This window comes from Athene noctua, chromosome 1, assembly GCF_965140245.1.
Source record: "Athene noctua chromosome 1, bAthNoc1.hap1.1, whole genome shotgun sequence".
NCBI classification, from domain to species: domain Eukaryota; kingdom Metazoa; phylum Chordata; class Aves; order Strigiformes; family Strigidae; genus Athene; species Athene noctua.
The window spans coordinates 63,703,625-63,726,958 of NC_134037.1; the positions used below are offsets into that span (position 1 = coordinate 63,703,625).

General features: G+C 45.1%; 2 protein-coding genes across 4 annotated transcripts in view; one reads left to right on the forward strand and one right to left on the reverse strand.

Moving 5' to 3' along the window:
- Window positions 1-3,367, forward strand: part of ENPP1 (ectonucleotide pyrophosphatase/phosphodiesterase 1) — a 59,164-nt gene extending 55,797 nt beyond the window's left edge. For all 3 annotated transcript variants that reach the window (XM_074896337.1, XM_074896335.1, XM_074896336.1), the window contains 2 exons: window positions 531-687; window positions 1,527-3,367. In XM_074896337.1, coding sequence (XP_074752438.1) covers window positions 531-687; window positions 1,527-1,694 — 325 coding nt within the window. In that variant the 3' untranslated portion in view covers window positions 1,695-3,367. The remainder of the gene's footprint in view (window positions 1-530; window positions 688-1,526) is intronic.
- A 15,654-nt stretch (window positions 3,368-19,021) lies between these two features.
- On the reverse strand, window positions 19,022-22,179 carry CCN2 (cellular communication network factor 2). The gene is made up of 5 exons (XM_074896340.1): window positions 21,811-22,179; window positions 21,492-21,714; window positions 21,115-21,366; window positions 20,679-20,890; window positions 19,022-20,351 (listed from the first exon to the last, which is right to left on the reverse strand). The coding sequence occupies exons 1-5, from the start codon at window positions 22,177-22,179 to the stop codon at window positions 20,055-20,057; spliced, it is 1,353 nt and encodes a 450-aa protein (XP_074752441.1). The 3' UTR covers window positions 19,022-20,054.
- Window positions 22,180-23,334: the final 1,155 nt, after the last annotated feature.

Below are 23,334 nucleotides of genomic sequence, written 5' to 3' on the forward strand. Positions count from 1 at the left end.
ACAAAGAGAAAGTTCACCCTCAAAATGTGTCATCCTAAAACTTGAAGGTGAAGTGTAAGAGAAGCTGTTGCATGTGAAAGAACGTCTGCTGACCTGAAATCTTATGACATTGCCTCTAGGAGTGGATGAGGCAGGGGCTTATCCCTGGAAGTCATGGCTGACACTTCCTGAGCTGGCAGTGTTCCACTATGAAGTTGTGAGTACAGGTACACTGGTTAGCAAAACTAGTTCAAGCCAGCAGGCACAGTTTTCTGAGCTCAGGCTGAACTCTCCATCTACTCTAGATGCTTACTCATTTTAATGATAAATCAGTTTGTTGTTATACCTCATCAAACGTTATTTAGATCAGCCTACAAGCCAAACTTGATTTGCAAAATAGTAATCTGGAATTTTCCTTCAAGGCCTAAGCTTTCTTTGGGCTTAATAGGTGGATTGCTAAAATTGATATGCCAGAATATATCTAGCTGCTGGCACTTGTTCTTTGTGCAAGTATGATTTGATGGGTTTACAGAAAGACCTTTGTGTTTCAGGCACCCTGGTAATTCAGAAGTTCCAGTTCCAACGCACTTCTTCATTCTGCTGACTAGTTGTAAAAATACTTCTGAAACTCCTCTGGAGTGTGAAGGGTCTCTAGATGCCTTGTCTTTCATTGTGCCTCACAGAGAAGACAACAGTGAAAGCTGTGCAGTAAGTAGTCTTTTCAGTCCCCATAAACATCTGAAGTCAGGCTTGAGCTTGTTTTGCTTGGATATCAGCAATTAGCTAGTTAAAGACTGTAAAGACTGTAGAAACAATACAGTCTATCATCATCTTGAGAAAGAAGACAATATTTTTGTAAATAGAATTATGTTAAAGTCTGCATATATGCTCAAATGGGAAAATCAAGTTCCCTATTTGAAGAGAAGAACTTAAGAGCTAGTGGGGTAGAGTCAGAGTATGTTGAGACCATCACTGGGATAAGTACATAGATTTCCATAGTGCATAGAGCCAGTCAGCAGTTGAGAATGATGAAGACGTTCTAGGAGAAGATGAGTCATCTACAAAGAAGGGTCAATGCTAGGCCAAATGCATACCCAAAAGGAGAAGACTCAGGTGTTCCTGAAGCACACTGGTTCCTTCTTGTTCAGGTACCTTGGTATTGTGATGGGAATACACATAGCTGCTCTCCATATAAACCAGAACAAAGCATGGAAAGTGTGTAGGCCTGTCTTACAACAAAGAATTACACAAGTCACTGCCCAAGTCAGAAATAGTTTTATAGAGATGGTGGATAGATGCTGGACCTCATCTGCTATTCCCCATTATCACCAACTTTCACTGGTGCAGCTACAAGTTCTGTATACTTGAGGAAGTAACAGCAAGTACTAAGTTCAGGCAAGCTTATAAGTATTTATATACCACTGCCAACAGTTACTGCTTTCTGTCCTTATAAAACATCAAAATGTCTTTGAGTAATTGATTAAATATATGTCAGAACAAAAAAAATGATGTTTTGCAACCCATTTTTTCCTCCTCTGTCCCAATAGGATGGCAAGTCTGAGTCTATGTGGGTTGAAGAGAGAATGAAGTTTCATACAGCTCGGATCAGAGATATAGAATTACTTACTGGTCTCAGCTTCTATCAAGACAGAAAACAGCCAGTATCTGAGATTTTACAGTTGAAAACATACTTACCAACTTTTGAAACAGTTTGATTTTTCCTGTGGAATCTTGTTATCCATTTCACAACAGATTTGTAAATAGACTGTTTTTAATTAATGGAAACATTTTTTTGAAAATAAGCTGGAAAAATTATTGAGAACTCTTGACCAAAATGCCAGTAGGGAGGTGAGTGAGTGCCATAGTTGTATCTCAGGGACTCCTGATGGACTATGCATGTAACACAGGATGGCAGATCCTGTCATTCCCACTTGAATGTGGTAGAACCATGTCCATTATTAAATGCTAACAGCATTTGATCATCATAGTCTGAGACACGAACAAAAATGTTATCTTTTATATGCACTGGAGAGGAGAAGTTTATAAAGCATGGGTTATGATCAATGTTCTACTTTAAAATGTAGATAATTAGGAAATACAGTTCTGGGAAATAACTACATTCATGGTGACAGCACCTCTCATTCCAGTTTTCTTTGAAACATGAATTACATTCTGAGCTTTGGGTCTCAAACGATGCAGTGTTACGGTGCAAGAAGCTATACTGAGGTTAGTAAGACCGGTAACTGAAACTTCTCCAACACGGAAAAGACGCCTGGCTAAAGCTGGTCGCTGGGAAGCCTTGGTATGTTGCTGCCCTCTGCTGTCTCCAACACTGAAGGAGAGTTTGAGGCACAATTTGCATGTTTTATACGCATCCTCAGCATGAGCAGATAAAGGATGCGTCAGGTCACCTCCAAATCAGAAGTTGTTAATTCAGGAATATCTTTGAGCTCCCCAAAATAATGACCTTCCTTCAAATTAAACTTAGATTTTATGAAAATATTTTGCTTTCCTGAAGCAAAGATGGCTTTTTCAAATTGGTGCACGGTTTTGTCAGCTCTGGTCTTGAAATCCCGATTTTATCAAGAAAAAATAATACTGAACTAAGATTGTTGCCTTAGACTGGTAAGATGATCTTTAATGGCACATCTCATCACTACCATAAATGCCCACAGGCCATTCAGTTGTCAGTTGGCAGCAAATGACCAGATCCTAGTGTTTGTAGCTGTTCTTAGGGCTACATCATCCAAATTCCAGCTCACATAAGTTACCCATCTTGAATGCAGACACGGCCAGATGCAAATTCTGAAGAAGCATGTCATGAGCTTTCTTGGAAGCTTTCAGGCTACACAAACAGCTGCTACAGACACTCAGGAGTGTAGGAACTCCCTCCTTTTCCAGTAAACATGCTATCACCTTTGTAATTCTCCCACTCTTTCTAAAGCTGATGAGCCAAAATTGGCTCTGTTATGTATAGTTTGGCTTAGTCAATTACACATTTATGTTCTTCTCATTTAAAAAGAGGAAAATGTATCACGCACAAATGTGTTAGAAGAATGAAGAGCCTGTGACTGAGCACAGAGGCATTTTACCTTACAGCTTGGTCAGGGAGTGCTGGAGGCTGGATTCAAAGTCTGCTGAAGTCAGTGGAAACTTTTCCATTAACTTCAGTTTGAGCAGGCTGAAATCCTGGGACCATTTTTTTTCTTTAAACCAAATGTATTTTCTTGATCTTCTGTTCCAAGCATGATTTATTTTTCCCCTGAAGTAGTTTCACTGTGTGAAATTTAAATGTGTTGTAGCAACTTCACATTATATGACTGTGACAGCATTATTCATCGTAACTGCTTTGTAACATTGCCTGTGACCAATAAAAACATCAGAAGTAGTATGCTGTTCATGACTCTGTACCAAATGCTACTGGCTAGTTAAATACTGGTGCAGAAATAGAGCACTATTTCACATTATTTTTAGGGGGTGGGAAGAGAGTTTCTTCAATCCCTGCTCTTTGAGTTGAAGATAACTTCTCCAGCTGGAATGTTAAAGTTACATTTGTTATTGGAAGGGGAAGGTAGGAAGAAAGATGGTCAAGGTGTTCTTAATTTTTTTTTTTTTAGAACTGGTACTGTCTCTTGAATGCAAATGACTGAGGTGTTAATATTGTCAGAAAGTAAAGTGGTGCTGGTTTCAGTTAAGAGGCGGGGTAGCCTAGCTCCTGGGTGAAGGTGGAACAGGATAAAGGAAATGGCTGCTGGTTTGACCTAGGGAGAATCTCAGAAGGGGGAGCAGCTGTTGAAAGCTCTTATGGTCATCAAGGGAGGGTAGTGGCTGAGAGGGGTTTGGGATGAGGCTTTGCCAGAAATTAACAAGTCAGCTTTGTCAAAGAAGAGACCTGTCCTGATTTAATCTTAGTGTAAATAGTTTTGCTGCTTTTATTTCATCATCTTTGCTTTTTAGAAGCATTTGTAATGATGGTGTTGGGCCATTGTGAATAAATGCTGGTGCTAGTCATGGTGTCCAGTGGCTGGTGATACCCCAGGACGGCAGATACTGGGTGGTGTTTTTGAAGCTTGATGGGCCCAAAGGAGCATGCTACAGCCACCATCAAACTTGTAATTCTGAAAAAAAAAACCACCCAGCTTTGTCTATTTGGCTGTAAAATATTTCTGTTTCAGCTGATGTATGGTATCAGAGCTCCACTGAGCGATCACAGTAGGTGAAGCTTGAAGGTGTCATAGCAACGCTGTCGTGACATGACTGCGTTAATCAATGCAACTGCTTCTCAGTGTCAGCTGCTCTGCACTCTGGCCCTCTCACAGGTTAAAAAGACAGTGGAGGGGCAGACTAAAGGTTGTCAGTCTGGATGTGCCCAGCAGTGTCATGTCACCAGGCCGCCTCAGGGAAGGCAACAGGAGATGCTGTAGGCTGCAGTTGGTGCCCACCCATACAGGGAAGGTGCTGACCAGTTTCCACCTCCAAAGCAATGATGTTTGCTTAGGGTAAGGAAAGGACAGCTGGGGAAGAAGGGGGTAGGGGCCTTCACAGATGTTAACAATTGTTTCAGGGTGGACAGAGCTAATTTAGTCCTTGTGACTGTTAAGTTCTGGAAGAAAGGAAAAAAAGGCCTGAAGTTGCAACAGGGGACATCTGGTTTGGGCATGGGCTGTCTAACTGGGATGAGTTAAGCAGTGGGGTGGACTGGTTACATAAGGTATGAAATGGGTTCTGAAATTGTTTTGGGCAGGTAAGCCTCAACATATCTGAGAAGCTGATAGCTCTGGGATGGCAAGGTAGGAATGAGCAGTGGGGCAGAGGACATGTCAGAATGGTTTTGCTGCTGAAAAAAATGCATGTGGAGTTGTGCTTTCAGAGTTATTGAGGTGTTACAGATTTATATTGCTGGCTGCTCCCAGCACTAACTGTGAGGTAATTTGACTAATCTGTTACAGGTTTCTTGCTCTTATTTACCTCAGGATCTACTACATTTTAAGAAAATGAAGCAATATCTAACTGCCTGTATTTGAGATGGGCCTGTTCTAGCAAATTTGTTCTCGACATATCCAGCATCCACTAAACCTCTGTGTCCAGCCCAGTGCACAACAGCCGTCTGCTAACAGCACCTGCCAAAGGCTGCCCTGTCACATCCGGCGAGTGGGTGGCCTGGGTTTCTGCCTTTCCTTAGCCTGAGGAGATTTAAAGTACAAAATTATCCCTTTAAATACAAGATTATAAACCAGGCTTGGCAAGCTGGGAGGAGCTACTCCTCTATTGCATGGGAGGGCACCCACTTTTCCAGGAAAATGAGATTCATGGGGACCAGAAGACAAAAAGGAACATAAAAGAAGGCCTACGTCTGTGACTGTGGTTAGGGCACTCAGCTGGGAGGGAAGATCTCATTTCTGACCTCGCTGCTTCTAAGATCTGCCGCAAAGCTCAAGCCTGTTGCTGAGGAGGCGCCTGTGCCAGGATGAATTGCCCATCATACCACTCAAGTGGATACTGAGGGGTGACAGCACCGGGAGAGACCTCTCCTACAGCAGGGCCACAGGGCAGCCGCTGTAACACTCTGTGCCCACAGCAGCACCACTAATGAGGTCAGGAAACCATCCCAGGGCTCACAGCAAGGGCTATGCTCAGCTCTTCTGCTTCTCTGCTGTGGTAAACTGTTTTTACCCTTCTGAGGAGTTCAGGGACAGTTGGTGTGAGTCCAGCAACTTACTAAAGCAGAAGTTTCCAAATATTTTTGTTTGGGTACCACAAGTGCCAGTGGCAGCAGCAGCAACATCTTCTGCTTACCCTTGTACACCCTGGGGCAATGTCTGGGAGGTGTTGGATCACCACACTGAGGTGCCTTGTGTACCATGAGTGGTAGATCTACCATAGTTCAGGAATCTCTATATTACAGGAAACCAGTCCAGGTTTGGCCTCCTGTGACTCAGAGTCCCTTGGAAAGGAGTCGAGTCCCTCACTGAACCACTGTGAGTCACCACACCGGCCTCGAGCCTCAAGAAAGGCTGCTATGGAGACCATGGACAAACTTGCAATAATTACGGAAGCCTGGCAACAGATTTTAGAGGATGCTGTTGCAAATTATCATATTCCTCCTCTGCCACAACATGTGTTAAATTTATGTTGCCCTTTATTGCAGGTTAATCTTTTATATTTTTAGTTTCTCTGCTGAAATAAACCAAATACAGCAGGATGGAAAAATTTTGAGTCACCCTAAAGCTCCTGACCTATATCCCCCTGATCAGAAGGCAGTGAAAGTTGCCCTTTGGTCATGTCCATAAGGTGCATATGCATGGCTGAAAGTCAGTCTAGGTGGTATGGGAGTCTGCGTTCATGGCACTCAGAAGCTGGTGTTGAAGTGCAGTTTTGTCTATCTGAGGCTTGAAAGACAATTTATATCTCTTCATATCCCTCTGTGCTGGAGGCCTTACCTTTGCCATCCTTTGATTTTCTGGGTGGCAGAAAGTGTGCTGCTTGAGGACCATGAATTTGCTTTTAAATCTTGTACCTGCTGGTTGCAGGATGACACAGTCCACTACAAAATTTTAGATATGTATATGTTACAGTGCTGTATCTAGATCTAAAACTGTACCTAGCCTCTTTACACTGGAGAAAGGAATGATGTACACTTGGTTCTGCTGTTCAAAATAAATTGTTTAGGGAGGTGCAAAGTTTGATAATCATGTATTGATGCATTTTACTTTGAACAAATAGTTAATGCAGCTGCATTTGCTGGTAATATCTGGCCCTCTTCTGCTCTGATCTGAACCAAGTGGGAGAAGATCTGTTTTGCCAGTGTACATTTTCTAAGGAAATATGGCCCTAGAATAGTAGAAATCCAGGCAAACCACTTGGAAAAGAATGGGCTTTCCTAGGCTTTTTATGAAATGCTTCACATTCTTGTAATTAGCTAACACTCCTGTGTTGTGGTTTAACCCCAGACAGCAATTAAGCACCACACACTTGCTGTCTCACTCCTTGTTGTGGGATGGAGGAGGGAATCGGAAAGGTAAAAATGAGAAAACTTATGTATTGAGATAAAGACAGTTTAGTAGGTAAAACAAAACCTGCATGCACAGGTCAAGTAAAACAGGGAATTAATTCACCAGTTCCCATCAGCTGGCAGCAGCTCAGCCATCCCCAGGAAAGCAGGGCTCCATCATGAGTAACAGTTACTTGGGAAGACAAACGCCATTGTTCCAAATGTCCCCCCCCTTCCTTCTTCTTCCTGCAGCTTAATATGCTGAGCAAGATGTCATACGGTATGGAATATCCCTTTGGTTAGTTGGGGTCAGCTGTCCCAGCTGTGTCCCCTCCCAACTCCTTGGGCACCCCCAGCCTCCTCGCTGGTGGGGTGGGATGAGGAGCAGAAGAGGCCTTGACTCTGCATAAACACTGCTCAGCAATAACGAAAACATCCCTGTGTTATCAACATTGTTTCCAGCAGAAATCCAAAACCTAGCCCCATGACGGCTACTGTGAAGAAAATTAACTCTATCCCCACCAAAACCAGCACATCCTACTACAATTTTTAAAGATGAGAGCACTGGGAGGACTGAATTACTGGAGTGCAAAAAATTAAAAAAAAAAAATTGCAGAAATTTATGCTATGACTTCCTGTGACTGAGGAAGGGCTTTTTTCATATAAATTATTGTATATCCAGAGTATCAGACCTGCCAGCGGAACTAATTACACTACAGTTGTCAACACTTTTCTCTCTCTGTATGAATGAACTAAAATTACATAAAATGCACACTGCTGACTCCCACTGCTGGCTTCAACAGCAGAAATGCAATGTGATTCTGTATCAGATTCATCACTGGGGGGGATAATTGTTTTGGGGATATCTTGCAGAAAAGGATGTCATCTTGGAGCTTACATAATATAAACCAGGTTGTCCATAGCTTTCTGCAAAAAAAGGAAAACCAAAACCAGCAACTGCGTGAGCCCAGACCCCCTGCCCCTATATACTTCAAGATACACTACAGCCAAAATAGCCTTATTCAAACTGGAGAGGTGGGATGGTGTTACAACGATGAACACTCACGTGACTTCAGAGGAAAGTCAGCTAATGGATTGGGTGGTAAAGATTATCTTTTGATTAAGTCAGCAAATTTGGCTGCAGATCTCAGTTCCAGAAGGCAGGACTTGGGACTGATACATGGTTCACATGGAGAAGAGTTTTAGTTTGACTAGACACTTAGTAAGTATAAAGGGCAAAGCAAACACTCTTGGGAAGATCAGAAAACACCTCAAGGAAGAAAGCACCAACAGTTAGACATACCCACCAGCTGGCTCTAAGTCCTTATCAGGAGCGTCTGTTAAAACAACTTGCAGGTTCCAGAGATTTTATATCTGAGGGCGTAGATGGCTGTAGCTTGGGGAAAACTGTTGGTGACAGCATCTGATGCAAGTTGTGTTCAACACACATAGCTTCTTGACATGTAGCTCCTTGAATTCAGAAAGTGTGGAGATTCCTGCAACATCCAGAACGAATCCTTCTCAAAGCAATGACAATTTGTCAAAGCATCATCTATACCAAAATAAAGCTTATGGAAGATGGACATTTTTGGCGTTGAAGACATTAGAAGAAAAAGACCTACATACAAGAAAATGGCATGTGGAGCTTAACATCAGAGTTCACAACAATCACTGAGTTGTAAATATTTGAGCAAGACTGCAACTGTTCCATTACTGAAAGGTCATCAAAAGAGGGAGAGTGCTTTGGGAAGTAGAAGGAATGGATCTATCTGTTGAGAAAAGTCACATAACTTTTTAAAAAATAAAAAGCAATTAATCAGAAGCCTGTTTTGGCCCAAAAGGTTTGGATAAATATGTAAACATTTTCCACTGTTAATAGGAGGATAAATTTGGGGGACCTGGTAGATGGCAAACACCTTCCTAAAGACCATGTTTGAAAATAGAACATGCATTGATTTTAGCCCTCTCTTTGGAAGATGTTTTTCTCAGACATGTAATACATATGACAGATTTTGATGGTATAAGAGATGGCACTTTATGTAGGTCAGGGTTTTGTTGGGATGTGTGGATGATAAGAATTTCAAAGACACCCTGAAAACAGCTAGAACAGCTGTGCTAAGGCTGAATCACAACACAAAATACTAGGGGAATACAGTTAACCTGAATATGTTCTTTGACCTGCTTGGCTGAGCCACCACCTTTAACAAACAGGGGGGTAAAGGGATTTCTCTGTGAAGCAAACTATATAAGGAAATGTTTGCCTAATCTGGATCCTCAAACCAGCAATTTGAGAGCACTACATGTGCACATGTAGTTATGAGATGTAACTAGTGGGAGAGATTTGGAAGCTGAAGAATTTGGTCGGTTAGGGCTGGGCTGATGGTGAGCACAAAGCTCGGCTGTCCACAAGCCTTTCCAAGGTGGAGGCTGGGCCTAGGAGAGTGAAGTTTTTTCTAACACCTGCCTGACACAGCAGTACTGATATCTCAAGGCCTCTGGGTCCCGCACAAGGTCTGAGGCTTACCAAGCATTTCCAGTCAGTGAAGTTGGCAGCAAAGATCTGAAGTTCTGTGAAGACCCCTTGTTAAAAGTTGTTCACCTGGGAAAGGTGTTGTGAGGAAATGTATCTCTAAGAAGCCTCTTTTCTCGTGCAGATGAGGTGCACAGCACTTTTAAGGAGCAAAGCAATGACAGCAAATCTTGGGTGAGTCTCTGGTTCTGAGTGATTAGGAATGGCCAGCCCATCACTACTACTATTGAATAAAAGTGTTATTCAAACAAGTTGTTGTAAATATCTTCATCAGTATTTGTTTATGAAGGCAGTATAAGCACCTAACAACACCCAGCATTTCTTACCGCTTTTTGAGTCTAAGTAATGTAGGTGTCCATGTACCAGACTCTACTCTGCACTTTGGCTGGGGGGCCAGCTACAGTAGAGAGGATCCAGAGAACAAGGCACAGCAGCCCTCTTGCCCATTTGTATGTACAGACCCATTTCCCAGAACTGGGTCTCAAGTAAGGAGCTGGATCAGAAGGCTTTTTACAGTAGCTTTGGGTTAGAACCAGATCATAAGACCAAAGTCCTATTCATCAGACCAAATCTACACAAGGTGGACACGACTCATTGTCTATCTATGTCGAAGAAGTGAGGAGGGAAATGAGTTTCCCGTTCCACAGTCTAACTCAAAGGCTTATTGTAACATAATTAGTCAACTGGAAAAAGAGATGCAATTACATAAGATAATTTCATGGATTCCTGACAGATTCCCCAACGCCTAGATGTGAATCTGTATCTGCCTAAGGAGAAGCAAGCTTTGCTCATCCTAAAACTTGGACCTTAGAGGGTTGATTAATTTTTAAGAGGCGTGCAAGATAAAAAGCCAGACATTTAAAATATACTCTTTTTTATTATTACCTTTATTTACCTTAAACCTCTCTTCTCTTTTGGATTATTTTTCCAGGTACTGGCTAGTAACAATCATTGTGACATATTGTTGTGATCCGTTCCTTCAGGATGGGTGCTGTTGGGAAGTCAGAGAATGCCCAGGGAAGGTCTGTGAGGGGCTCCTGTTCTGCTGCCAGTTTGAAGCAGGGCAGCAGCCCAAAGCAGGAGAGAAAGGGGGTCAGTGAGATCTCATCCTGCGACCTGCAGCTCGTTCCAGACAGTCTTAACTGCACACTTGGGTGTTCTATTTTCTGCATCATTAATATAGGTAACAGTTATATGGAGAGTGTATAATTATATGTCTAAATAATGCATGGTGCTCAGACAGACCTGTGTAGCTATTATGTTAATATTTTATGAGAAAATAGGGAATATTTCCTATATTCCAAACAAGCCTATCCTTAGCTCACACCACCCTTCCTAACAAAACAGAGCTGTTTCAAGTGAGAAATGAAATACCTAGCACAGGAAAGAGCATAATGAACCTTCTTCCCTTCATCTACAGGGAGGCAATGTTTGTACCTGGAGCCCAGGGCTGCTGCCGCAGCGGAGCAGCCACACGGTGTCAGCGTGATGCAGCGCAAGAGCCCGGGCTCAGCCGCGGGCGCCGGCCCCAAGGCGCAGCGCAGCCCAGCGCAGCCCAGCGCTCCCCCCACCCGGCCGCTACCTGCCCTTTCGGGAGGCGCTACTCTGACACGGGCTCAGGTGTATTAAGTGGTAAATATTGGAATATAATGCCGTGCTGCCTACACCGTTTATTAGCAGCATCATATAACAGAAATTACATGCTCCAAAATTGCTTCATCAGAAAAGCGATTTTAATCTAAATGCACTCATGAAATGAAACGACAGAGCAGAATTTTTCCTCCTCCTTGTTTTGGAGAAGCAGACAGACAAAATAGAGGTGCCAGTGCACAGTTCTTTATTTTCTGACTGAAGGACAGGCTGTTTCTGTGCAATCCTACTAAGCCCACAGGTTGTCCTGGTACAAACATACAGAGCACAAAGAAATTCAAAAGCTAGTTTAATGAAGTCTAATAAATAATCTTAGAGTGATCTTAGGCAAAACTGTTAACTATTTGGAACAAGAACCTGTTGCCTCTCAATCAGCAGTCACCATACAGCACAAGGCGATCTTACTAGCCAGCATTACAGTTGCTTGTTTGGCTCTGATTTTTGTTGAAAGGGCCATTATATATGCCTCTGTGTGGTTCCTAGCAAATATACATATTGCTTCTAAATTGTTTTGTGATAAGGTCTGTGGAGAATGCCATGCAGGACCCAAAGAAAACATTACATAGTCTCTAATTTGCTTTTCAACTGTATGAAATTAAAGCACTCTTAAGGATTGAAGAACCTTGCTTGATTTCTGCATGTAGAAATTCCATTAATTCTTCATACAGAAAGCAAGTTTTTACCCAGAGAGCTCTTGCACTCTACACTCTAAAGGCTGGCTGTACTTTCAAGCTTTGCCATGCTCTTTATATACTTGTAGAAGTCAGAGAACTAACAATCCCGGTTGTACAGAGTTTTTCAAAGGATAAGATGAGCGTACTCACATTTGCAGAGTGGAATTTTGTGTGGAATGACACATTTATATTGCAACTGCATCCTCTCAAGAGTAACTACATAATACAGAAAGCTCAATGGGGATGTTTGTGTGCGTGCGGGCGTGTGTGTGCATAAGGTTGGACCTTACAGGCTCTCCTCACACTAGATGTATCCCATGTTGACTAGCTCTAGGAGTCAGGCACTCTAGGTGTTAAGTGAAGGGGGGTAACATTGCCAGTTCTTCTCTAACAGCATTTCGTTGGGTGTCTAATCAAGTAACTGTAAAATAAGATGGTACTTCTACAGTATTGTTTATTACTGCTATGGAACATCAGGATGAGCAGCAGTGCTGAGCCTGTAACACAGCAAGCAAAGGCAAATGTTGCCTTCCCTTGTAGTGCTGATCCCTGGTGACTTCTTGTAGGCATTAGTAATGCTGGGATCAATTTGGGCTCACTGGCTGGCACATATACTAATCTATGTAGTGCTTTCCAAAGTGGCCACTTATTGGCTATGGACTTGTGGCTGGAAGGATTAATGGAAGGAAAGTAACATTTCATTTCATTTCATATTTCATTTCATTTCATTTCATTTCATTTCATATTTCATTTCATTTCATTCTAGTTGGTGGCTAATCACAAGTGGTGTCCCCCAGGGCTCAGTTTTGGGCCCACTCCTGTTTAACATCTTTATTGATGATCTAGATGCAGTGATTTGTAGTTTGCAGATGACACCAAGTTGGGTGTGAGTGTTGATCTGCTCGAGGGCAGGGAGGCTCTGCAGAGAGACCTGGACAGGCTGGAGCCATGGGCTGAGGCCAACTGGGGGAGTTTCAATAAGGCCAAATGCCGGGGGCTGCCCTTGGGCCACAACAACCCCCAGCAGCGCTACAGGCTTGGGGAGGAGTGGCTGGAGAGCTGCCAGTCAGAGAGGGACCTGGGGGTGTTGATTGACAGCCGGCTGAACAGGAGCCAGCAGTGTGCCCAGGGGGCCAAGAAGGCCAATGGCATCCTGGCTTGTGTCAGCAATAGCGTGGCCAGCAGGGACAGGGAAGGGATCTTACCCCTGTACTCAGCACTGGTGAGGCCGCACCTCGATTCCTGTGTTCAGTTTTGGGCCCCTCACCCCAAAAAGGACATTGAGGTGCTGGAGTGTGTCCAAAGAAGAACAACGAGGCTGGTGAAGAGTCTTAAGAGGAGCGGCTGAGGGAACTGGGGGTGTTTAGTCTGGAGAAGAGGAGGCTGAGGGGAGACCTCATCGCCCTCTACAGCTACCTGAAAGGAGGGTGCAGAGAGCTGGGGATGAGCCTCTTTAACCAAGTAACAAGCGATAGGACAAGAGGGAATGGCCTCAAGTTGCACCAGGGAAGGTTTAGATTGGATATTAGGAAGCATTTCTTTACAGAACGGCTTGTTAGGTGTTGGAATGGGCTGCCCAGGGAGATGGTGGAATCCCCATCCCTGGAGGTGTTTAAGAGTTGAAATAGCACTGAGGGATATGGTGTAGTTGGGAACTGTCAGTGTTAGGTTAATGGTTGGACTAGATGATCTTCAAGGTCTTTTCCAACCTAAACGATTCTGTGATTTAATTTCATTTCATATATGCCATCTTACAAAAATCTTTGGAGTCACACACAGAAGGAAAATCTCAGTTGAGCAGATTCCCCCAGGTATGCAGCTACAGCTATGATGCTGATGGAAAATCTCATCGAGAGACACTCATGGCAGTTCCCAAGATAAGATGAGCTGGCCTTTTTCATTAACTCCTACCACATTAGATTTCAGAAACTTACTGAGCTTATTGACCTTGGACTTTTTTACCTCATAACATGCCTAGAACTAGAACAATGTATGTAGGTAGAAAAGGCCAAATGTGACTTTACATATTTCCATTGCTCTGCATAGCTGCTCTCCTGCACACATGGTGTTGAGAATTAAGTCAAAACAAATGCTCTTTTCCACTGAGATCAATGAACTCTAAGACTCACCTTCCTTAGGGTGGCATAAATTGGAAATTTGTGAAAATAACTATTTTCTCAGCAAGATCATGTACTTTTACTCCCTGGCTTTACAGCATGTAGTGAACCTCAATTATTCTCATGCTTTTCATCAAATACACATTTCTCACTTGCTCTTGATTTACGGATAAGGAGGTACAAATTTTGCACAGTATTATTCTTCTGTCTTGCTCTTGTTGGCTATGAAGCTGAACCCCAGAGGGGTGGTCATCTGTTTAGCTGATCTGTTTTCTGTTGGTTTATGAATCCTCTCCTCCTGCCAGGGTCTTCACCTAGGGTTGGAGCTGTGTGATAGTAGAGCACTGTTACAGATGTTGGCTGGGCCATACCTGTTCTTGGATCAGCAAATGGCTCGGTGCATGTGATGTAACCAAAGCCTGAGGTTTAAGACAACGTAAGTTCCTTCTTGTCCATCACATTCATTTACCAGATACACTGGTTTATCACTTCCCTAATAGATTGTACTTTTAGCCGTTCACAGAATACTTTCTTGAGCAATTTGTGCTTCTGCAAGTGCTTATTGCCCAGAAAATACTACAGGAGCTAGCCTGTGTCCTCTCGGGAACCCTCCCAGGCACACAGCCCCACACAGTTCCCTTAACATTGTGCAGCCTTGGGACTTTGGGCCACAGGTGGTCTAAACCAATGTGACTGCAGTTATGTCAATTAGCTAGGCTGACCTAAGTCCTGAAAACTAGCTGAAAAGCTGGTTCTTAGCATTTAGCGTGGGAGCAGGAAAACATACTTCGTAGCTGCTGAAAGCTGTTAAATACCTGCTTTTAATAAGACTAATTTAAACTAACAAACATTTCTTTGGATTGTGCATTTCTTTCAGTGGCCCAATTAATGGGGCTGAATAATGAATGGAGGCACCACTGGATTGTGTTTACACTGCAGTACCACGTTAGCAACCTTTTCGTCCTGCTCGCGAGGCTGTAAAATGCTTTGTTCCTCACAGCATAAACGCTATTATACTACTATTAGGGTTGGATTTACTTACCATTAAGCAAGCGTAAATACTCCTGCATTTGGCACTGTCCCACTATCAGGCAGGAGCTGAGGAATGTTGCCACAATATGCAGCCAGAGGTTTCGGGGAGGACTTTTCAGAATTGTCCCAACCTCACTGCTCCGGGGGTGTGGGCTCAGACCAGTGCAGAGAAGAGCTTAAATAGCCAGGGATAGCAGTCATGACTGCAAGCAGCTGTCCTCCGATGCAAGAGCAACACTGGAACGTGCAGTGGAGATGGGACCTTAGTCATGCTTCTAAACTCTGTTCAAACACTAAATGCGTTGAAGGCTTGAGTACAGTTTGGGAACAGGTTCCTTGCAGAAATTCCTGGTATTTCCTGGTTCCAGGCAGGCTGAAAAACATTGTGAGAATGTGGTGGGTTCTGGTATGTCCATTTATGGGCATGAATCAAAGGAACTGCAGGGAGGAAAATGGAAAATGAGAGGAAAAATAAGTTAACTGAGCTACTTCCTCTCTCGGATTCTTCTTGGGTTTTGGGCAAAGCCTTACACTGGTATTTCATCCCAACTTCTCCTTGCTAACTACTTCCATATGTAGGCAGACTATAACATCAGTTAAAGCCACATTTAAGCACTGTTTTTAAAGAACTTAGGTTTTTGGTGGTAGGATGCAAGGTCAGAATGGTTAAATTATTATAAGTTTGGGTAAGAATATTATACTATTCCTTCTTACATTTAATGTCTTTTTCAGTGTAACGGTGCAAGGGCTTTCTCCAAGTGCGATGTCTGAAAAAGCTATGCTACATGAAAAAAATATAGATGATCTAGTTAAGAGTATGCTATTTCTAGTGGTGTCCAAAAGACAGTTTTCTCAGCTGAGTCCCTTGTCTTTGTGAGACAAACAACTGGATACTGTTCAAAGACTCATTTGTTCCTGTGTGGTTACGGATCATTAAAAGTGGCTCATTCTTGAAGAGTTTCTTAACTAGTGTCTTTTGGATGTTTCTTAGCTCTGAGGAATCTGACAAATTTCCATCTGGAGAGTAGAGCCTATTTCATATGAAAGGGCTATAATCCGTGTCTGTTGTTCACATCTGTATTGTGTTAGAAAGCTAAGCTGCAAATCCATGCAAAAGTGTTATGGTACAAAAAACTGAAGTACAGTGGCTTAGTTATTTCACAAATTATTTGATACTCTGGTCTCCAGCTACCTTGAATTCCTGTTTAATGATTGAGTAACATTTATTAAATTAGTACTGACTTTACAGTGGTCCTTTACCAAATGTATTATGGATATTGCTGGAGATTCATTTTAAGGAGCTAGTCATTTGAATGAATATACTTTCATACATGAACAAAATATTTTAGAAGTACAGTAGCAAACCAGCACAATTTTCTGAGGATGCAAACATCCAAAAGAAAACTTCCAAAACAATTTCTGGAAGGAATGTGAACCAATGTTCGCTCCCATATAAGTGACTTTGGACTTTTGAAGTCAAGTTTTTATTCTTGCATCTTTGCATCTTAGGCACAAAGAATAAAATCAGGAAATATATTTACAGTTGAAAGGCCCACATTTTAACCATCATTTAAGATGCCATAAATTCCACACAAGGGCTCCTTTTTCCTGGGATACCTTTGAAAGAAAGCCTTACAAACAGTATGATGCCTATCTACACCTCTGGGAGACCTTATAACAAAGTATTTAAATTTCTTTACTTTCAGAGATAAAACTTTCAGTGGTCTAACGCCTATGAAACTCTGTAAAATGCAGGCTTCTGTCAGAAGACATTTGTTCCTAGAAAAAAATGGGAGTGCAAATCATTATAATGCAGTGATAGCTGAGATTTATGATCCTTGGTATGCTCAGGGGAGAGTAACAACTTGCTAAACAGATCTGCATGTGTATCATCCTTCCTTATTGTAATTCACAGTGGCAACAGCAAACCACCATTAAAATGTTCTGACAGGAGTCCTCTTCTGTCCTTCTCCACTGGCCTGCAAAGCAGTGTGATAATTTGTCAGATGGCAGGCAAGGCAGCTGCACCACTGCATTACCAGGACAAGGAGCAAAGGTCATGGACCCGAGCTGTTTTGGGGGAGCCCCTTCATGGATGCCTAATTACAGATGGCCCTTCCCAAACTAGAGCTCTGCTGCTGCTTTCTGGCCCTGCAGCCTCGCCTTGCCAGGCACAGCTGGTGGGCAGTGCCCGGGGAGGCTGCTGTGCTGTGCAGCTCAGGTGTCTAAGATACAGCCCACGCTGCAGAGGAACCCGAGTGAATCGCATGAGCTAGTGATGAGGCTCAAGAGGTCAATGTTACAAAGAATGGCCATTCATTATAAAGTCTGATATTAATTTCCAAAAGAATGCAGGGCAGAGTTGTTAATGAACAGGCTTGAGCAGCATCATAAACACCCCATCTCTTAGGGGCATTATCCCAACCTGCCAGGTACATTGTGCTTCTTTCTGTTCTGATGCTGAGAGCTTCTATACTGACGGCTGTGAATGAATTCCACGTACGTCCTGTCCTTGCTGGAACTAGAAATGACAGTTTTCTTGTTATTTGGGGGTGGAGCCACAGTAGCAGTCAGACAACCGGTCCTTGTGGTGGTATGAGCGTTTGAAGTGTTTCCCAGGTGGACTGAATGGCTGCATCATATTCATAACCTGAAAAAAAATACAGAGAGAGAAAAAATGCTGGAGAGTCTCAGGGAGTGTAAGCCAGCAGCTACCCAAAAGTATTTCATACGGGACAGAGAAAGCCACTTCCTCATGCCAGGAGAATTCCTCGTATTTTTTAGAGGAAGGGGAAATGCTTCTACGGCCTTGTGCAAAGGCTGGTGAGGCCACTGGCAAAACTCCCAGTGACTTCCCATTAGTTTAGGGCTCTGCTGTCTACCATTAGTCAAAGCTGGCGTTACACTGATTTGCTGCTAAATGCTAGCTGAAATCAATGGGATTGGAAGGTGCTCAAGAAGGATGGACATTTTTGTAAGCTAACACGCTTTCACCACCAGGAAATTCCAGATTGAACTTGTTTGCCTGAAAAGGATTCTTGTTGGAGAGTATGTGTTTTTTCTGAAAACAAGAACTAATGCTTCTAGTGCAAAGGTTAATTTCAAATTCAGAGAATCCCCTTGTCTTAATAAAGGGACAAAAATAAGTCTGTTGTTAATGTAGGACCTAGCCCAGGACTGAGGCTTTCCTTTTAGCTTTAGGGGGATGAGGCAAGTGACTCATAACTGTCCTACTGTTTTTTGCTTATCTGAGAAGAATGTTTGAACCATTATCAATATGTGTAGCTCTTACCTCTCTGTGGGCCTGCAAGAGTTTGAGTCAATGGACACTTCACAGACGTTCACATGAACTATCATGTAAAATGACTTGCCCCATCATCAAGTAGGAAGATAATTCAGGTATTTGCCATCTGAGTTTAGTGCTCTGTCTACCATCCTGTACTAAGGTATTAATTCAAGTGAAACTACATCTAAGCTGGCCCTACTCTGCATGAAGGTTAAATCAGAAGTACGGTAGTGTTCTGTGATTTTTATGATACAACTCACTAGCTCTCCACTGATAATTTTACCAAATCTTGGACTTCCGGATTTGACTAGAGTCAGGAGCCACTTCAGTGCAGATATTTTAAAAACATCTTCCTTGCCTTACTTGAAAATAAATCTTAACCAGTGGAACCCTTCAGTGAAATTAAGCACGTTGCACAGAGTATTACAGCAGGAGCTGAATACTATGGTGACCAGCTGGCTCATTTTAAAGCCACCACATGTGATACACAAGGAACCTGTTGCACTTTCTAATACAATTCCAGGCCTGGCAAAGCAAGCCTGGCCCTGCCCTCTATTTGGAATTCAGAAGAGCAATGAATTACAGTTGGTCACCAGTAATAGAATAAATAGCCATAAATCATTAGCTTATTCATAAGTGTATGTGCTTCTGGACAAAACACCCCACCACACATTACTTGATTTTCACCTAGTGCAAAGCCAAGCCCTTTTAGAAATACGTAAAGTAATAGTGAAGACTAAAGGTAAATGAAATACCAAGCCATTTATATAAAAAATATAAATACTTTATTTTCAACTAAAAAGGTGCAAACATGTAACTTTTGGTCACACTTCTCAACAAATAAACTGTCCAAAAAGAGCCATAGTCAAAGAAAGAAACAAATGCTCAAGTGGAAAGACTGATGAGCTACAGAAGAGACGTTTTTCTTAAAGCCACTTGTCCAATAAAGTGAAAGTAAATGTATTTTGCCAGATGAATGCTTTGTAAGGATACAGACACCTCAGCCCTAACAATCTCCATCTTGATCTCAACTCACCATTTGGCCCCATCGGAACAATTTCCACTAGAGTATCTATTTCATGCTTTGAATGCATTGTCAAACAAGCCTTAAATCCTACCTATCTTGTTCCAAAACAGAAGGCTATCATTGAAATTTCAAAGCATTAAACAAAGGCACAAAACTTTAAATTAATTTAGATAACTGTACAAATATATATACACACAGTATTTACAATATTAATAAAAAGTAGCTTGTTACAGGTAAATTAACTGCCACAAGCTGTCCAGTCTAATAGACATGATTCTGATTCTTGTTGACCAAGCCATATGAATCAGAGCGTCAGAGCTGAAACATTACTGTCCTGACTAACAGAACACCTTCTACTCAGCACTTTGCTGGGTGAGGGTTTGCATTCCAGCTGTTGCTGTCACTAAACCAGCACCAGCAAACATGCTAAGGGTCTCCTTCTCAATTGCACTACTAGATGAAGCAGTCTGTACCACATTAAGGGAACACTTGCTTGATCTTGCTTTTCCTGCCTATTTCCCTTAACCCCTTCACACCACCTCATGAACAACGTGTTCTGAAGCCGTGTCTTGCTGTGGTCCCACCGTCTGTTTTACCTTCTTCAAACCACCATTTGGGGTCAGTAGAAAAATTGTCTTAAGTCACATGGAGCAGTTTGTTGAAATTAAAAAAAAAATTATTTAAATACCTTGTGCTATTGAATCATGTTTACAAAATGAGATGCAAATCAGTTCAAGTTGAGAATCTAGTTAGCGTCTCCTTCTGGCTTTATGCCATGTCTCCATACATCTTTCTGTAGTACAGAGACTCAAAGATGTCATTGTCTCCAGGGCAGTTGTAGTGGCACGCACAGGTCTTGATGAACATCATCTTCCTTTTCATGATTTCCCCATCAGGGCACTTGAACTCCACGGGGAGGGTGGCTGTTCTGTGGGGTGTGCAGCAGCGCCCGTCAGTGCAGACACCACAGAACTTAGCTCTGTAGGTCTTCACGCTGGTGCAGCCAGACAGCTCAAACTTGATGGGCTTGGAGATTTTGGGGGTGCGAATGCACTTTTTGCCTTTCTGTTAGGATATAAGTGAATACAAAACGTTTAGAAGGCAGGCTCTCACACAGCACTAAGCTTGCAAGCTAAGGGCAAGAAGACAGGCTAATACCTGTTATATTTACATAAGGTAAGAGTGTCTTACCTAGTGCCGTAATACAGCGCAAGAAAAAGTTAAGGACATTTAATTGTAAACTATTCGCCACTGGGGCAAAACTCAGATTTCAAGGTACACCACTTGAAACCTACTACCTGTCAGAACTGCAGTGTTTTTGGTAAGACACTGGGTTTTTGCTAGTGGATGGAAGCATCCTAGTAGATCATAAGTAAAGATGAGACTATTTACCTTGATGTTCTCCTCCAGGTCTGCTTCACAAGGTCTGACCATGCAGAGTCTGCTCTGTTTCTCCAGCCTGCAGAAGGCATTATCGTTGGTGACCCTGGTTGAGATGCCCATGCCACAGGTCTTGGAGCAAGCACTCCATTCCGTGGTCTGCACCAGGCAGTTGGCACGCATCATTGTTGGGTCCGGACCGTAAGTGTCTTCCAGTCTGTAAGCTGCGGGTGACAGACAACCAAGATGAGGCCACCGCCTGACCTGCTAAAGGCTCTCTTCCCTTTCCTGAGAAATTGAGGCATCCACGCTTATCTGAGGGGTGACTCCACTTAGCGCAGCGCTCCAGCTGCCAGGGTGCCCCGGGTCAACCCGTCCCACCGCCTTCGACCTCCGTGCAGGGTGCCCCTTCCCCCCAGGCTCCCGTCCGCAGAGGGACCCCCCTCACCAGCGAGAGCGGGTCCCACGGCGGTCTGCTCTTTGGCCTCGTCGCAGACCCACTCCTCGCAGCACTTCCCGGGGAGCTTCACCCGGCGCGGGTAGGGGCAGTCGGGGCTGGGCAGGCGGACGTCCATGCTGCAGAGGGGCACGCAGCCCACCGCCCCGTCCAGGCAGGTGCACTGGTACTTGCAGCTGCTCTGGAAGGACTCGCCGCTCCGGTACACCATCCCGCCGAAGACACACGGGGCGCCGTCCCGAGCTGCGAGGGGCGGGAGGCGGAGGGTGAGGCGGGCCGGTGCCCCGGCGGACCCCTTCCCTCAGCCCCAGTCCGGCGGGACCCCGTCCCGGTCGCCGCGGCGGGCGGCAGCCCCGGCCCCCACTCACCGGTGCAGACGCCGATCCTGCGGTTGGCGGGGGAGCCGAAGTCGCAGAAGAGCCCCTTGTGGTGGTCGCAGGGGTCGCGCTCGGTGCAGAGCTCGCCCAGCTGCTTGGCGCAGACGCGGCAGCAGCCGCAGCCGTCGGGCACCAGGGAGACGCCGGCGGGGCAGGTGGGGCCGGGCCCGGCGCCGCACTGGCACTGCCCGCCGCACTCCTGGCCCTGCGCCTCCTGCCAGCGGGACAGAGCGGGGAGAGGGGGCGTCAGGGCCGCCGCCGGCACCGCACCGGCCGGGGCAGGGGCGGCGCCGCGGGCGGCGGCACTTACCGGGCTGAGGAGGGCGAGGAGAAGGACTACGGCGAAGCTGGCGGGGGCCATCCCGCGGCGGTCGGCGGCTTGTGGGCAGGCGGGCAGCGGCGTCGGGGCGGAGAGGTGAGGTGAGGTGAGCCGAGGCGAGGCGAGGCGAGTTTCCCGCCGGGCGGTTCTCAGCGCTGGCTGCGCGGACGGGGCCTGTCGCGGTGGGCGCTGGGCCGGCGAGTGGCGGCTGCTGCTCGGTGCTGCTCCGCTCCGCTCCTTCCGAGCCCGGCGGGAGAGTGGCTGTGCGACTGCGGAGTGCTGGGGCGGGCGCCCCTTTATACGCGGCGGCGGCGCGGCCTCGCCAATGGGCTGAATGGGGCCGCGGACAAACAGCGACATTCCGCGCATTCCTGCGCGCCGCGCCGCGCCGCCCGCCCCGCCCCGCGCCGCCGCCGCCGCCCCGGAGCGGCCCTGACCCCTGACTCCCGCATTCCTCCGTCTGCGCCCCCCCCCCCCGCACCGACCCCCCGTCTTTTTATTTTTCATTTTTTCATCCTGATGTTTTTTAAGTGCGAGTCACCTCCGCTGCCAGCGGCTCTCGGCCGTCCCCCCCCTCCCCCGCGGCAGCGCGTTATTTCGAGGCGGGCGGCGGGTCGGGCGGGAAGGGGCGAGGGGGGCGGTTGCCAGGGGCGGCCGGGGGAATCCGTTATTTCCTTTCCTCTGTTCTCCCCGCTCGCCCCTCGTCCCTCCCCCGGGCAGAGGGGACGGGAGGCCGCGGGCTGGAGGTGGCCCGAGCTCCCCAGGGGCGGCCGGCGGGGCCCTCGCCCCGGGGTGCCCGGTGCCTGGCGGCGAACGGTCCTGGCGCTTTGGTACCACCAAAAAAAGGTATAATTACGCTACCGGGTATAAATTGACTCTGTGTACCACTGAATCATACGGAGTATTTGTAATGTGTTCCTTCCCTAATAGATGCTCTCTATGAATAGAGAGAGTGCCTATTTACTCTGAAATATTTGGCACAGCGGATGGAGTCTGAAGCGTGGAAGAAGTGGCTATTATTTTCCCACTGCCTGTGTGCAGCTGTCATTTCTGAGCAACACGTTCCTCGTTCCTCGCACATCCCTGCTTCCCAACCTTGCTGATGGTCCACCCCCTGGGTTACAACAAGGAGAGACTGGCATGCCACCGCACTCAGACAAAACCTTAACGTTGTGGTTTGTATTTGACCGAAGCCAAGACCAAAGCACTGTGGCTTGTATTAAATCACTGCAGATAACTGTTAAACGGTTTTCCTTTTTTTTTCCCCTTTAACCAGGAGGATGGTTCCTTCCCCCACCTCCCCATGTTTCATTTGAATATTCAGTGATGTCATGTTGTTTGACCTCAGCTTTAACGCAAGGAATGCCAGCGTTTTGGCTTTTGACCTGTAGAAGTATGTTAGTGTTTAATGAGAGAGACCGGCTGTATGCGTCTTGCTAGGCAAACTGAAATCTGATGGATATCTTAAAAGATACCATCTTTTACATGTAGGCTTTCTCCCGCTGCCATACCCCA